Here is a 17,168-nt window from a genome sequence, read left to right as displayed (position 1 = left end):
GTATTTAAAAATAGGCCTAGTGCCTACAGCCAGCAGTCACCATCAGCAGGCACCAACAACAGCTTGATGTGGATCATGAAAATGTAACCTAAAAAACAAAACAAAAACATTAAATTAGTTTTTTATTTCAAAATTGTGTTTATTATCTGTTGACATCACTTTTCAATCTATATACATCGCTAAAATATAATAATGTCAAACATTTTGGTGTAAAGAATACAGGTTGTCATGCATTGACTTGGTACTCTTTCATGAGGGGGATACCTTAATTCAAAGCTTACAAAATCGAGCTAATAAGCACGTGATAGACGGTCATCTACCAATACTCACAAATACAGATGAGTGTGTACGTCACAAAGGGGCCTCTGAAAGAGTTGACAATTTAAAAAAGGTAATGACTTGATGAATTTATCCCTGGCAATATAGTTCTAGTTAGCAGACTCAGTTTAAAAAGTAGGAGAAAATCGCTCGTCAACCAAGATAAAATATATGTATAATTACACCACGCATATACAAGTAAAGCTCAACATATACATCATAAAGCGCCTCTGATAGAATACAGACTGTTGAAAATTCAAAAGTGATCGTTTTTTCCATCAACTCACGTCCGAATATACTTTACAGCCAGCCATTCGAATAAATGCGATCCGCCCTCGTCAAAGCCAGGTTTGGAACTACCCGAGGCTCCATAGCCACGAAGTACCTGGAGGTAAAATCTTATAATGGATCCCTATGGGAGTGTGGTAACCCTCTTAATATATGGCCCTGGTGCGCACTAGAAAACACGAGACAATGTAATGGTGACAATGTGCAAGTAATGCAGTTATATATTTATAGTTGAGTCCAAGATTGAATTAAAGCTTAACTTAATCCTGTATTATCATTATCTGTATTATCGATGAGTGCCTGCAGTTTGTGGCCTATAAAAGGGACCTTTCTGGTGCGCATCAAATATTTTTCTGGTGCGCACTAGATGGTTTGAATTTATTTTATTTCTGTCGATGTCCCTTTAGGGGCTCTGTATTCCACAGCCCAAAATCTTTCGATAAATCCTGAATAGATACTGCATGTACAGTTACAAATAGCTAAACAAATAAATGATTAATAAATAAATAGGAAATCAAAAACTGTTTTTATTGTCACCTTAACTGATAGATACTGGCGAACGGAGGTCGAGGAAACGGCTGGTGTGGAGGTACAGGAGGATACGGTGAGCCGTGTTCTGTCTAATTAAATAAATTGCATGCAATTTAAATGCATTAATTTAGACATGTAAAACAAATAAATTATGAATAAATAAGAAATAAAATAAAAACATTTTTATTCTCACCTTAACTTACTGCTGGAGGTCAGAGGAGACAGCAGGTAGAAGAGGATTCCGTGTGCCTTGTTGTCCAATTTAACAAATGCATCGTCATATCTCGAGCATTTCGCCAATTGTGCAGACAGATGAAGAGTCGAATTTTACGTCGTATGTCGAAAAAAATCGTAGGTCAATGCGTTTGTATGTCGAGGTACCACTGCATTAAAAATAACATTTAGGAATAAAACCTCTGTTTTGTTCTTGAGCAACGGTCGGTCCTGCTACGCTGCTATAATTGAATGTTTTCTATTATGATACCACTTGGAGAGTGCAGTACTTTTTGCAGAGGACATACTGTATAGTGTAAAACATTTGAGAATCAATGTTCAAAATTGTCCATAGGAGTGAAAGTAAGTGTAAATGTTTGTCTCATTGTGCCTTGCAATTAACAATGCCTTGCCTTTTTCTACAGTAGCTGGGACAAAACTTTTGACAATGGTGTGTAAAAGTACTGTACCCCTGCAAATACAAAGGCCTCAAAACGCATCATATATCAAAGATAAGGAGCAATACATCTAACAGTCCTTCTTTGGGGAAAGTGTAACACGGCCTGACAGGTCTGACATAGATTTGCCCATCGTGGAAATTTGTCCTACTTAGAAAAGAAGACACTGGACTTCCACTCCACAAACCTTTCTTTCCGTTACCCTTTCAAGCGTGAAAGAGCATAATGAGAGCCAGTGCTATGACAGCTACAGTCACGCCTTGACTAAAGTTTCACTTCTGAAAGTTCACAATTCCTTTGTGTTAAAGTGTTACTCCCATGTCTACATGTCCTCAATCGATGCTAAACTTCAGAGTTTTACCTGTGGCATGTCTAGCATCATTATATAAAATAGATGAAGTAATATATTGTGTAAAAATTTTGGAAAGTGTGCCCTATTACTTTATGTCAGAGAAGGTTACAATACTGCCAAGAAGTGTCAAAGTCAAGGCCTGGGGGCCAGATCTGGCCTGCCACATCATTTTGTGTTGCCCTCGAAAGTAAATCATGTGGATCAGCGTCATGTTTCTCGCTAAAATTAAATTGCATTTCTGTTGGCCTCAATGAAAGTTTGAGGACTACAGATATCAGAAAACATTTATGATTCTTTTTCTTTTTTAGATTTAAAACAAATGAATTACTGTCTTTTCCGTACTATAAGTCACACTTTTTCAGGTTGGCAGGGCCAGTGGCTTGTACTTTACACATGTGTGACGAGTGGTTCCTCGACATATAATTCTTTCGAAAGCCGACGTAAAATTTGAATCGACATTTGTCTCGACATATGACGACATGCTCGAAATATGGCGATTTATAACAGCGGTGCAATTTCATTGTTTTCTTTTGAGAGAAATCAACATAGGTCCCAAGAAGGTTAGTGCAGGTGGTGAAAAAGGGAAAAAAGTGACACTCACCATTGAAATTAAAAGGAAATGATAGAAAAATATGAGCGTGGTGTGCGCGTCAGTGAACTGGCTCAAAAATACAGCTGGACTATGTCAATGATCTGGATGATGACTCTGATTGTTATGACAGTATTATTATTGTAACATGAGCAAGGAAGTCGCCAGCTTCATCAGATTTTAATCTTTTATTTCAGAACTTGTGCTACACAACATGGCTACCGTCCGCCGTAGCTGATGCCAACAACAATAGAACATAAAAATAGAAAGAAAAAACTTCCCACTCTAACATTCCTCTCTCACTCGCACGTCAGTCACACAGTGCATTTAGGGACAGCATGCAAAACACAACCGCCACATTAGAATCCGATTACTCACATTATCATCATTATTATTATTGAATTATTATTCCGATTTGTATTTATAATTTTTTTTTTTGTTATGTGTAATTGGTATTTGTAATTGTACCTGCTGTATTTATGAAGGCTTTAGCGTAGGTTCTGGGCTGTTGAATGAATTAAACGAATTATAATTACTGATGCCCCGATACCTGGGGGGGCGCAAATCGTTTTATCGGTGTCGGTCGGTGCTCTTAACCAATGCCGGGGCTTCTTTTTCATATGGAGGAAAAACAAACTAGGAGTAAGAGAAGAAAATGTCGGCAGTTTCGGAATATGTCGGCGTCGAGTACAATGGCTGGTGCTAGACCGCAGCAAAAAAACCCTGGGCAGTGCGACAAGAAGAGTGAAGCAGCAAGACAGATGTCCGAAAAAAATCACTGAAATGACTGTTGTCTGTAACCTGCCCCTTATCTTCGTTGAAAGTATATGGTCCCAAGTCGCAAATGAATTAAGGAGACGACTATCATGCACTAAAAAATTAAAAAAGATAATAAAAAAATATAACTAAAATATTATACAGTATATATACGTCTATATATATATATATATATATATATATATATATATATATATATATATATATATATATATATTTATATATATATATATTAGGGCTGTCAAACGATTAAAATTTTTAATGGAGTTAATTACAGCTTAAAAATTAATTAATCGTAATTAATCGCAATTAATCGCAATTCAAACCATCTATAAAATATGCCATATTTTTCTGTAAATTATATATTTATTCTGTAAAATAATTTGTTGGAATGGAAAGATAAGACACAAGATGGATATATACATTCAACATACGGTACATAAAGACTGTAGTGGGCATTTCACTCTAGTGTCATTTAAATCTGTCTATGCTGTCCACACTCCGAAGCGTCTACTTTTTCCAAAGCTAGACAGCTAGTGAACGACGACTTAATAATCAGACTTCTTCCTTTTTCATCTGATTTATTAATAAAATGGCCTCAAACCACTGTCCTCTTTAGACCGTAGTGAAACTACAAAAAAAAAAAAAAGTACACAAGCATTGCATTAGCAACAACGTTAGCTTAGCACGCCATACAGGTTCACTAAACATAAACAAAAAGCGTCTCATACAAAAAATATAACATTTCGCTTACCAACATAATATGTACATGCTTTACAACAACCATACTTACGGACAAATCTTGTCCAAGGATCATATAAGCACAAGATTACAATGTAGGCGTCAGCCCGAGACGTCGTGCCGCCATATTGAACTGGCAAGAAAGCAATAAACCATGTCGCAAAGCGACCACAAGAGTTCGCTGTTAGACAGCACAAAAAACCTTGCTGTAAAACTTACCAAAAGGCAGAATACTGTCGGGACATGTGCGTTAATTGCGTCAAATATTTTAACGTGATTAATTAAAAAAATTAAATACCGCGCGTTAACGCGATAATTTTGACAGCCCTAATATATATATATATATATATATATATATATATATATATATATATATATATATATATATATATATATATATATATATATATACACATATATACAGTGGTACCTCTACATACGAAGTTAATCCGTTCCAGGACCTTGTTTGTAAGTCGAAATGGTCGTATGTCGAGCAGGATTTTCCAATAGGAATACATTATAATTCCATTAATTCGTTCCACAGCTCAAAAACCTACATTAAATCCCTAATAAATACTGCTGGTACTATTACAAATTGCAATTACACATAGCAAAGCAAATAAATTATAAATAAAAATCGGAATAATATAATAAAAATAATAAAAATAATTCCTGTATTAATGTAATGAATCGGGTTATAATGTGGCGGACGTTTTATGTGCTACCTGAACGCACCGCGGGGCTGACGTGCCAGAGACAGAGAGCGGTGAGCTTGAGAGTTTCACTTTCACTTTTAATGTTTTCTTGAGAACACCATCAATTGCAGCACACAGTAGGTGTTTTGTCTTGAATAAGTTGTGAAATAAATGATAAAAACGTGGCGAATCTGGCAATTTATATGGAGATGTTACCACAAAAAGAATTGTCCGCTTAATTTATAAAGACTGGCGAACGATGGTCGGAGGAGGACTGTGGAGATTTATTGTTTAGCCATTTCACGGATGCCCAGCCCACGCTCATATTTTTCTATAATTTGCATTTTCATTTAGAAGGTAAGCGTCAACTTTTTCCTTGTTTCACCACCTGTACCAACCTTTTTTTGAAACCTGTGTCGATTTGTCACACAAGAAAATCCGCCGTGCATTCGTCTGCGGTGCTGCCATGTCGTCGTATTTCGAGTTTTTCGTCGGATGTAGAAACAAATGGCGAATCAAATTTTACGTCGGATGTCGAAAAGATCGTGTGTCGAAGCGATCGTATGTCGAGGTACCACTGTATATATATACATATATATATATATATATATATATATATATATATATATATATATATATATATATATATATATATATATATATATATATATATATATATATATATATATATATACAGTGGGGCAAATAAGTATTTAGTCAATCACCAATTGTGCAAGTTCTCCTACTTGAAAAGATTAGAGAGGCCTGTAATTGTCAACATGGGTAAACCTCAACCATGAGAGACAGTATGTGGAAAAAAAAACAGAAAATCATATTGTTTGATTTTTTAAAAATGTAGTTCCAAATTAGAGTGGAAAATAAGCATTTGGTCACCTACAAACAAGCAAGATTTCAGGCTGTCAAAGAGGTCTAACTTCTTCTAACGAGGTATAACGAGGCTCCACTCGTTACCTGTATTAATGGCACCTGTTTTAACGCATTATCAGTATAAAAGACACCTGTCCACAATCTCAGTCAGTCACACTCCAAACTCCACTATGGCCAAGACCAAAGAGCTGTCGAAGGACACCAGAGACAAAATTGTAGACCTGCACCAGGTTGGGAAGACTGAATCTGCAATAGGTAAAATGCTTGGTGTAAAGAAATCAACTGTGGGAGCAATTATTAGAAAATGGAAGACATTCAAGACCGCTGATAATCTCCCTCGTTCTGGGGCTCCATGCAAGATCTCACCCCGTGGCGTCAAAATGATAACAAGAACGGTGAGCAAAAATCTCAGAACCACACGGGGGGACCTAGTGAATGACCTACAGAGAGCTGGGACCACAGTAACAAAGGCTACTGTCAGTAACACAATGCGCCGCCAGGGACTCAAATCCTGCACTGCCAGACATGTCTCCCTGCTGAAGAAAGTACACGTCCAGGCCCGTCTGCGGTTCGCTAGAGAGCATTTGGATGATCCAGAAGAGGACTGGGAGAATGTGTTATGGTCAGATGAAACCAAAATAGAACTTTTTGGTAGAAACACAGGTTCTCGTGTTTGGAGGAGAAAGAATACTGAATTTGCATCCGAAGAACACCATACCCACTGTGAAGCATGGGGGTGGAAACATCATGCTTTGGGGCTGTTTTTCTACAAAGGGACCAGAACGACTGATCTGTGTAAAGGAAAGAATGAATGGGGCCATGTATCGAGAGATTTTGAGTGAAAATCTCCTTCCATCAGCAAGGGCACTGAAGATGAGACGTGGCTGGGTCTTTCGGCCTCCGTTATTGCCAACAAAGGGTACATAACAAAGTATTGAGATTAACTTTTGGTATTGACCAAATACTTATTTTCCACCATGATTTGCAAATAAATTCTTTAAAAGTCAAACAATGTGATTTTCTGTTGTTTTTTTTCTTCCACATTCTGTCTTTCATGGTTGAGGTTTACCCATGTTGACAATTACAGGCCTCTCTAATATTTTCAAGTGGGAGAACTTGCACAATTAGTGGTTGACTAAATACTTATTTGCCCCACTGTATATGCACTAATTTGGCCTTTAAGAGCCAAAGGTTTATTTAACTATTGTCACCCATACCAGGTATGGAATAAACATTTCTACTGAATTCACTTTGTTTTAGTCCTTTTCCTATTTCGCAAAGGTATCATCCTGACAAAGGCAGCATCCTAACAAAGCTATGACAAAGCAATGAATTCACATCCAAGTATGTAGCTCTTTGGAAAAAAAAAATCTATCTATCTGTCTATCTGTCTGTCTGTCTGTCTGTCTGTCTGTCTGTCTGTCTGTCTGTCTGTCTATCTATCTATCTATCCATCCCCCTCTCTGTCTGTCTACCATCCATCCATCCATCCATCCATCCATCCATCCATCCATCCATCCATCCATCCATCCATCCATCCATCCATCCATCCATCCATCCATCCATCCATCCATCCATCCATCCATCCATCCATCCATCCATCCATCCATCTAATATTTGTTGTTCCGATTTGTTAGGTGATAAATAATCGATCCAAACAAAGAAAAATTGGGGAAAAAAAAGGTTTAAAAGGGTAAATATAAGAAAAAGGGTAAGTATATGAAAAAGGAAATCTCGATCACTCCTTGATGTCTGCTATTTCTGCATCGCGACCCTTGTTATATTACCATGTTTCACCCATAAAATCCCCCCAAAAATCCAGCTGTGACCATTCACAGGTGGATTTTATAATATAACATTCATTCATTCATTCATTTTCCATGCCGCTTCTTCCAATATTTGTAATATAACAAGGGTTGCAATCCAGAAATCGCAGACATAAAGGAAAGGTCAAGATTTTCTCTTTCATATATTTACCCTTGTAAACATTTTTTTTTTTCAATTTTTCTTCGATCGATTATTTATCATCTAAAATATTGGGGGAAATGCGACAGTAACAAAAAAATACAATCAAGCGAAAGTTAACTGATTTACAGACACTATTTTCTTTATTGTGACGTAATTTGCTTAAAAGTGCAAGTGAATACGTTTTAAAGTCGTTTTTATTTTATTTTTTTAAAGTAAATATTTATGACACCAATTAAAGATTCTAAGCTAAAAATGACAGACATTTCAAATAATAAATATAATTACTTAGCTTCTTTTTATGGCTGGGTTGAAACAAAAACGGTTGCGCTGTGTCTGTAAACGGGGGTCTTCGGGGTAAAACAGACAAATTAAAAATAGTTCGGGGGCTTAATGCACCATGAAACTGCTATGGCAGCATATAGACATATTGTTCTTTCAAACACAACAGTTCTTTTGACTTAAAATACTGCAGTTTATTTTAAAGAGGAGTGCAAGATCAGAAATTGCTTTTTCAGCCTGGTCTGTGTTTACCGCCATATGTTGATGTTGATAGATGTTCATTTTTCTCAGAAATGGAAAGTTCCAGTCAAATGAGGATTTGTATATTAGTCCTAAAAACATCACGCGATATGTCAAAAATGAAAAACATTACAAATTCAGGCCTGGACACATGTGTTGAACATAACTCCCATGTTTTACATGGAATTCCTCATTAACACGCCTTAGCATGTTGCAGTCCACCATGATGGTTTGGGAAGAATTCTCATCAAGGCTTGATGTTGTCGTCCGTGCTGCTGGTGATAGCCACATCTGAGTACTGTAGGCCTACTAGTAAAACATGAATTCAAAGTTGTCAACGTGTGTCAAAGCCTGAATTTTGTAATGTTTCCCGTTTTTGACATATCGCGTGATGATTTTATTTTAGGATATTCTTTTTGAATCACCCTGTACGTTTAAAGGGAATGACAATAAATCACGATTTGGCAACAACACTGTTAAAGTTGATTACTTAAGTGTTCTGAACTGTACACGTAACTGACCATCACCCATAGCAATGTCGTGGAAAAAAAGGCGTGGCTTGTCACGTAATATTTATGACCATCAGACATTAAGTAAGATACCGAGCCTGAAAAAAACACAAACATTTCTAAACAGTAATTTTCTACAACAGTCACATTTAAAATGTATTTATTTTTAACTAATACACCACAAAACGCCCTCCGTAGGAGAGTTGGAGGTAAGAAGTGAATTTACGGAAGTCATCAACAGACTTGTTCTACGCTCCTTTACGTCATCTAAATGCACCATAAAAGGGGCGTGGTTTTAGTTTGGACGCTTACAAACAGACGCTGTACAACTGTCCGGTTGCTGCTTTTATTTCACCCTCTTCGAATAAAAATGTCGGTGCTTTGTGTCGCTTTGATCCGAAATGCTTTGACCGTCAGGAACTCTGGCATTGTGGTGGTAAGTCGCCTTCAAGACAGTGCATGTAAAATGCGTATGATTACTAGGCACATGCATATGTTTAATATTATGTAATATATGAGAACTTATATTATTATGTATTCTATTTGGTTCGATATCATCAAGTCAATTTTGTGTCTAAATGTATTTGAACATGGCAGGAGATATCGGTAAAGTACCGCTCACTCGTTATTACATATACTCAGTCGTGAATTGTCCGCCACTACTCAATATAGAGTCTTAAATATTTTTTTAAGATGTGATAATGTAATTCATCTATTGTAATAATTATTATACAAGAAAGGGCAGCTATTCTGATATTCGGTTGACATTGTCACAAAGGCAGTTGGGTAACAAAGACAGCAAAGTGATGTAACACAAACGCGCAGTTCATCCAAGCGACCACTAGAGGGAGACGTTTGAGAATTTTTCATTACTTTTTTTTTTTTTTTTTTTTTTTTTTGTTAAGTGTCTTTTAAATATGTATACTGTATAAACCCAAGAACAGAATGGCAATTTTCAAAGAGCGGTATTAGTACCCCGTGGGAAGCGAAAAAATCATACAGTCAAATCTACTAACTGTTACTTTTCTTTAAACTCCACTAAAGTACATTTGTTAATTGCTGTTCAGTAGTTGTTAACCTTGAAGTAAAATACACTTGCAACTAATCATTCATCTATTCAAATGCAAGTTGTATTAGATTACATGTGTAATACTTTAAAATCATCATTTGCGTAGTTTTTCTTTTCCCATATTCTTATTAAAGAACATTAAGAACATTGTAGTTGAAAGCTGGTCCTTTTGGTGGCACTAGTAGTCAAATATTTTTAGATGTACAGCAAGGGTCCCCAAACTACGGCTCCGCCTCCACTTTTGGTCAGGCCTCCTGAACAATACGAGAGAGCATTTAGATTTTTTTTAATTTAATTTTTTATCAATAGTGTTATTTATTTCCTGGCTTTTTTTCTGTAAAGAACCCAGAGAGGGTTATTTGGTTATTATGTATTTAATTAATAGTGTTATTATTATATTGTATTATTATTTTTATTTTATTTACTTTTGTTCCGTGAAGAACCCAGAAAGGGTTATTTGATTGTGGCTTTCTAAAAAACAATACATTTTTACATTTAGGCACTCCTGCAATCGTCACACTTTTTCTCTTACAAACTGACCACTGCCCCTCATCAGAGAAGGGAAAAGTTATGTGGCCCTCACAGGAAAAAGTTTGGGGACCCCTGATCTACAGGTAGTCCACGGGTTACGAACGAGTTCAGTTCCTACGCTGGCGACGTAACGCAAATTTTCGCGCAAATCGGAATTAACCCTTTAAGTGCCCTAAATACTATCCAAAAACAAGAATTAGACGTCCTATTAATAAAATGAATTAAAAAAAAAAAGATTGATAGATATTACTTCAAACTAAGAACACACTATTAGAAAATAAAATACAAGATTGACAAAGAGCGTACAATAATGCTATAAAGTAAATAAAAAAAAACATGTTTGCTTACAAAAACATACCTCAATGACTGCACAGTAATAAGGTCCAAATCTTGGGGAATTCAACAAGGAAAAGGCAGCTATTAGTGCAGTCCAGCGGTGAAAACGAAGGCTGCTCAATAAGCTTGCGGGCCAATAGCGAGCTAATGGGTGGGGGCTTGGGATTATCACCACCATTTACCGTTTCTCTGCCTTCTTGAAATGTTAACTGGCGTTCACCCCCCACCCAATGTGAAAGCAACACTTGAACTAACAAGGGACTACCTGTATTTGGTGTGTCAAAAGTTTGAGAACAACTGACCTACTCTATGTATATAAACATTTATGGTTTAAACTGTATGCTGTCTGTTATTGGCTGGCGACCACTCAAGGGTGTTATAATTCTGTGGATAAAATATATATAAAAATATATGTATGTACATATGAAATAATAGAACTTACCCTTCAAGATTTACATTACTGACAGTCTGAAACAAAGTTCATCTTAAAGATGGCAACTCTCATTATCCACAATGCAGACGGTGCGCTATGCCCAGACCATGGCTTCACCTGCTCCTGAACCCAGGATGAAGAAGTTCCAGATTTACCGCTGGGATCCAGACACTGCTGGAGACAAACCCCGTATGCAGACATATGAAGTTGACCTTAACACGTAAGACATTTGATACATAGTGGCCTTTCCTTATCAATGTGATATCTCTCTTGTGTTAGGTACTTGCCTTAAGCAAGTTTGTCAGATTTGTTAATCCAGCCACTGTTATTATGCTCAACTGTGCTGAAAATAAGTGATGCCATACTGTGGCTAAAATTCAATACTCGAGCCAGACAAAATAAAGCAGCTTTGCTGGCCTCTTCAGTGAGAGAGACCAAGAAATATGAGGTACATATGCAGCACCACTTGACCTGCAAGCCAACACCCATAGCAAACAAGCACAGCAATTGAATGTGGCCGTCACACAACGTAATAAAATTGTCCTAAAAGAAAACTTAAGTACTGATATTTTGTAATGGGCACAAGAAAACTACTATTTACCAACATTATTACTGTTTTCCATTTACTTGTAAAGTGGGATTTCATACAAATATTTACTGCTACTAAGCATAGGTTTTCGATAGACTACTGTGCATTATAATTGGCGTGCGAATTCAGGTTCGGTTATTCACTCTGTGATCTCAAGCTATAGACTAATCCAAGTAGAGATTTGTGGATGTCGCTTTCTAGTGGTGCCCGCCATTACTGGGGGAATGCGTTCCCTTACATATTCTTGAAAAGCAGTATACCAGTACGTATTTGTTCGTTCTACAAATAAAACACCATTTTCGATTTTCATGACAATACAGGACAGAGTGCTTTCCTTGTAAGCTCAATATGGAATGCATACTTTTGTTTCTTAATACGGGATGATCCCATTTTTCATTGGGCGGTTGGCAACTCCAGCGTCTGCTGGCTGAGACAATCTTAAGTGCATCAATGTATAAAGTACACACATGTATACATTTGGTATGGTCTGATCAATTTTAGCTGGATGGCTACTCCGTTTTGTGCTAGCACATGACTACTAAAATGGATGAGTGGATGTGACAGTGTTTTGAATATTTCTCTTTAAATACAGCTGTGGTCCAATGGTTCTGGATGCTCTCATCAAAATCAAGAATGAGATGGACCCTACCCTTACATTCAGACGTTCCTGCCGTGAGGGTGAGAGACTAACTAAATTTGTTCTGTTACTGCAATCTAGCTGCCTTTAAATGAATAGTAATTAATTGAGACTGAATGTAATGACTGTAATGTTCATGTCAGGTATTTGTGGCTCATGTGCCATGAACATCAACGGCGGCAATACACTGGCATGCCTCAACAAAATTGACAGCAACACGAACAAAGCCACCAAAATTTACCCGCTCCCACATATGTATGTAGTCAAGGATCTTGTACCTGTAAGTACTGCAATTTTAATTAGTCGTGAGTTTGTTTGTCTTGTGCACATGACTTAATGATTTGCTCTTCTACTTTTGTACAGGACATGAGCAACTTTTACGCGCAGTATAAATCCATTGAGCCCTACCTAAAAAAGAAAGATGAATCTCAAGAAGGAAAGGACCAGTATTATCAGTCAGTTGGGGACAGGCAGAAACTGGTAAATATATTCAGTTATCATCTTTTTGTTTTCTCAAATACCAAGTGGTGCAATAGATTTAAGCTCAAGACATGGACCAGAATGGTGAATCTGGGAAATGGTTTACATGTAACAAATATGCAAACTAAACTGGCTTACAGTATGACAAACATAAGCACCATGACGATTTTTGGATTACGACCTAAGTTGTCACAGACCTCTGATTTATCTCACTGTGAAAATCTGTTAATGTGTTTCACTTTCTCCATGCAAAAAAACAAAAACAAATGTTTACTCGACCCTCATGGTCATAATGGGTTAGACGTTCAGTACCGTCAGTGGCAGCAAATGAGTTAAATGAGTGCGCTGTAAGGGTAAAAACAAAACAAAAAAGGATAGTAGAACAAAATCACATGTGTTGCACCAAAATGTACATTGATTTTGATGTTGTGTTCAACCCAACAGGATGGCTTATATGAGTGCATCCTGTGTGCATGCTGCAGCACCAGTTGTCCCAGCTACTGGTGGAATGGGGACAAATACCTCGGACCTGCTGTTCTCATGCAGGTATTTTAAACACACTTCAGAATTTCTACCTATTTTTCAACGTTAACTTAAAAGTCCTATATGGCGTTTGTCACTTTTTTACTCGTGCCTGCTACCTACTGTGTAACTGCAGCTTGTGTTAAGCTCGTGCATGGCACATGAAACAGCGAGCGTTTGGCCCATCTAATCAGCACCAGAAATGTAAAAACTGCAAACGTGATTATTGGTAGAAAGTCTTCAGTGGGTTAGGGAAGTGGGTTAGAAAAGTGCTTTTGCCTAGCAGAGGCTCGGTGGAGCAGCGTGGCTGCCGTGGGGATGCGCATCGATGTGCACAGGTGCGAGTTTACCCAGAGTGTTTGACCCGAAGCCTTTATTGAAGGGAAGGAAATGGGCTTTTTGTGGCTTTTCTCAGTTAAAATCTCTGTGTAAATATCAGTGCATTGATTGATCCTGCGCGGAGTTGAAAAGTGTTTTCAAAAAACACAAAAATATCTGTAGAGTAGGGCTGAACGATTTTGGAAAAAACTGACATTGCGACTTTTAGTGGGTTTGCGATATATTGCGATATTAAAACTAGAAGAATTTTCACCCTATGACTTTGGTGGATCACTATAACCATATAGTATTCATTCGAGATAATCCAATCACATGATTGGAAATTGGGCCGATCGCGACATTTTTCAGAGGATCAGAATCGGGTGAATCTGGCTTTTAATTTGAAAAAGTTTTTTTTTTTCTTCATGTCCGCATAGCCTCTCACCCTCCCTCATAAGCAGTACGACCAAATGTTTTTTCTTGGTCACCAGTGCAACTGGCGTTTGGTACCTAAAGTCAACGATGATTGACAGGTTTGTAGCTTTTATCTGGCCAGAGACGCGTCGGTAGCGCTATGATCAAAGGCACAAATGTGTTAATCATCGTTAAGCTTGGTACACATTCTGAAGTGTGCTGTGCCAACTCATTCATTGTATCGGACTCTGTATCGGCAGATTCTCAAAATCGGTGACCCAGACTGAGGTGCAAAAATATGGGCTCATGACATCCCTACTATTCATAAAATACTTTTTAATCCAGGCTAAGGAGGGTTTATCTGTGAATGTATTAATGTGATTGTGAATATATAAAAGAAATCTAGGAAGCTATGTCTCTGCACAATTTCTGCTTTAATGAAGAAAAACAAAGGTTTACATAAAAAACAATCGCACGTCCTGCAAAGGAACTACGTATGCTCACATTCCGATGGCGATGTTCAAACGATATATTGTGCAGGCCTACCGTATAGCATTTTTTATTAAGAGACAAAGTCTGTGGACCCACTGCTAGTGTTGTGAGGGATTGTTCTGAATTCACATGATGAAAAGTCAAATGTTCTGTCACACAGGCATACCGGTGGATGATAGATTCCAGAGATGACTTCACTGAGGAGCGACTGTCAAAACTTCAGGACCCCTTCTCTCTATACCGCTGCCACACAATCATGAATTGCACAAAGACCTGCCCCAAGGTACATGAAAACCATAATAAGTGTGTTCTTTTTTCTCCAAGACTCAAAGAATTCTGCTCTCACACTGATTTTGCTCTACTCAGGGACTCAACCCGGGAAAGGCCATCGCAGAGATCAAGAAAATGATGGCGACTTACCAAGAGAAGAAAGCTGCTACATCATGAAGAGTCACGTGTTAACACAGCGCAAGATCCTGAGTGAGGCAAACAAAAACAGCCAACTAGGAATGTTTGCAAATTTTACAGAACTGGACACTTTTATTGTTGACCGTGCAACAAAACGGAAAACATGTTTATTGTCATGTTTCTCTGCCAGTCACAATGAAAAACATATTCAATAGGGGAACTGAAGACATTTGCGGTCATTGCGGTCCAAGGTTGTGAAATGTATAGAATCAATGTTGTTTAGCAAACCAAAAAAGATGGCTGAGTTAGCTGCGGTCAAAGTCGAAGTGAGCACATCTTGCTGCTCGTGTTTTTATTTGAAAATGCCAGCCATTGATTTTTTTTCTCAATAGTCATCCACAAGATGTGGGAGATGTATGGGCTCCACCTCATCATTACATACTCCGCTAATCTATTACCTCATTGACTGCCGTTGACAGTGACAGATGTCCAATCCTTTTGAACTGGGAGGTTTGACAGCGAATGATCCATGTTTTCAATAGCATTCATTGACAGCTGCAATTAGCAGTGATAGACGAACCAGTTGCTTTAACCTGTTTTCGGATGCTCATTGAACTCATTGGCTGCCATTGACAGTGCTAGACGTCCGATCCATTTTGACTGGGAAGGCAGTCAAAATGGATTGGACGTCTAGCGCTGTCAATGGCATCAAAAGAGTTAACTGTGAGGCCTGGCAGCGAATGATAATTCAGGCAATGACTTGTTCACCGGCTTGCCGTCAATTGCCGCAAATTATTTAATTGTTACGCTCGGACTAAAAATCTATTTGAGTCATAGGAAATATGTGTATTAGTAGTCCTTATGGTAATGTGTGATTGTGGAATGAAGAATATTGCATAAAGTAAAAACACAGTAAACCTCATGGGAAAGGGGGGGGGGGGGGGATAAGAAATGTATTTAAACTGTAAATAAATACGCATGCACTCATTAAAGTGGGCTGAATTCATTCTGAAGTGGAGTTGTATAATTATTTGTGCTTCTAGTAAAAGGAAACCTGATGTGGTCCCACAATGGGGACATTTGCTAACAAAAACAAAAAAAAAATGGGACAGTCTTGTATACTTAGAAACCTGCCCAGCTGGTTTTTCACAACCTAAAACAAACCTACTAGGTCTCTGACCTTTTGTACGCCTATTTGCTCAAAATGTGTTCCTCGAGACAGTGCAAGTCACGGAGCGTTTACATTTTGAAGTACATTTTTAAAGAGAGAATTAGGGGCGAAGAAGCCCGATTTGGACCTCGTCGCATTCCGTAGACGCATGTATGTTGATTACGTCTTATCTGTTTTTGTTTTGGGGCGGGTAACATGGCTTAAATAAAAGTAAAACGAGTCAGCACAGAGCTGGAGATTGTCGTCAGGACGCGCGGGACGCAGGACACGTAAGTACCTAATAAAAAATGCAAACCCGCCCAATGCTTACATTTTCAAAGTTAGCTTACACGGCAAGCCAACATAGCGCAATGATGCTAATGCTAGCGACTTTTTTTTTATTGCAAAAAGAAGCTCCCTGTTAATTTTTTACGTAATGCGCGTAGAGTATTAGGAAAAGTAGTACTCTAATTGTTGATTCTGCATTGTAAGTAATGCTACTTGACTGAAGTGATTCAATGCGAGTATATTGGAATATATGTCAGCCTATTATTTGTCGTTTTATTTTAGAAATCGATACAAAACGAATATTTTGAACACAGGTATTCCTTGAATATGCTAGAGTATTTTTTGTGCTCAAGCAAGCTATAAATCTCGACAATTTCGTTTCCCCTTATTTATTTGTGGGGCAGATCATTTTACCCTTTTCAGGGACAGTGTTCACTACAGTGCACAGCTATTTAAAAGTTAAAACCTTCAAGCTCGATTTCTCCCAGAAAATGATTGCAATTACAAATGCTTTGTTAGTAATATCTTCAATTATTTTGCTTGCAATGAAAAAACACAAAAGAGAATGAAAAAAAAAAAAAAAATCATTTTTCACAAAACTCCAAAAAGGGGCCGGACAAAACTATTGGCACCCTCAGCATAATACTCAGCACAA

General features: G+C 37.7%; 2 protein-coding genes across 4 annotated transcripts in view; both read left to right on the top strand.

Annotated features, from left to right (window-relative positions):
* The first annotated feature begins 9,136 nt into the window (after positions 1-9,136).
* LOC130904365 (succinate dehydrogenase [ubiquinone] iron-sulfur subunit, mitochondrial-like) lies at positions 9,137-16,004 on the top strand. The gene is made up of 8 exons (XM_057817088.1): positions 9,137-9,282; positions 11,302-11,435; positions 12,397-12,482; positions 12,585-12,721; positions 12,805-12,921; positions 13,366-13,467; positions 14,828-14,950; positions 15,034-16,004. The coding sequence occupies exons 1-8, from the start codon at positions 9,217-9,219 to the stop codon at positions 15,112-15,114; spliced, it is 846 nt and encodes a 281-aa protein (XP_057673071.1). The 5' UTR covers positions 9,137-9,216; the 3' UTR covers positions 15,115-16,004.
* Positions 16,005-16,178: 174 nt separating this feature from the next.
* atp13a2 (ATPase cation transporting 13A2) overlaps positions 16,179-17,168 on the top strand; it is a 37,944-nt gene continuing 36,954 nt past the window's right edge. Inside the window, exon 1 of one of the 3 annotated variants that reach the window (XM_057817081.1) lies at positions 16,179-16,515. The gene's annotated coding sequence lies outside the window, so the exon portion shown is untranslated. The remainder of the gene's footprint in view (positions 16,516-17,168) is intronic. The other 2 variants (XM_057817072.1, XM_057817065.1) reach the window with 2 other exon arrangements.

The sequence above is a fragment of the Corythoichthys intestinalis genome, chromosome 2 (assembly GCF_030265065.1).
Source record: "Corythoichthys intestinalis isolate RoL2023-P3 chromosome 2, ASM3026506v1, whole genome shotgun sequence".
NCBI classification, from domain to species: domain Eukaryota; kingdom Metazoa; phylum Chordata; class Actinopteri; order Syngnathiformes; family Syngnathidae; genus Corythoichthys; species Corythoichthys intestinalis.
This window is presented reverse-complemented; position numbering and strand designations above follow the sequence as displayed.

Coding starts and splice junctions, on each gene's coding strand:
- LOC130904365 (XM_057817088.1), top strand. CDS start 9,217: ATGTCGGTGCTTTGTGTCGCTTTGATCCGAAATGCTTTGACCGTCAGG. Junction 12,483..12,584: donor CAGACGTTCCTGCCGTGAGG/GTGAGAGACTAA, acceptor TGTTCATGTCAG/GTATTTGTGGCTCATGTGCC. Junction 12,922..13,365: donor TTGGGGACAGGCAGAAACTG/GTAAATATATTC, acceptor TCAACCCAACAG/GATGGCTTATATGAGTGCAT.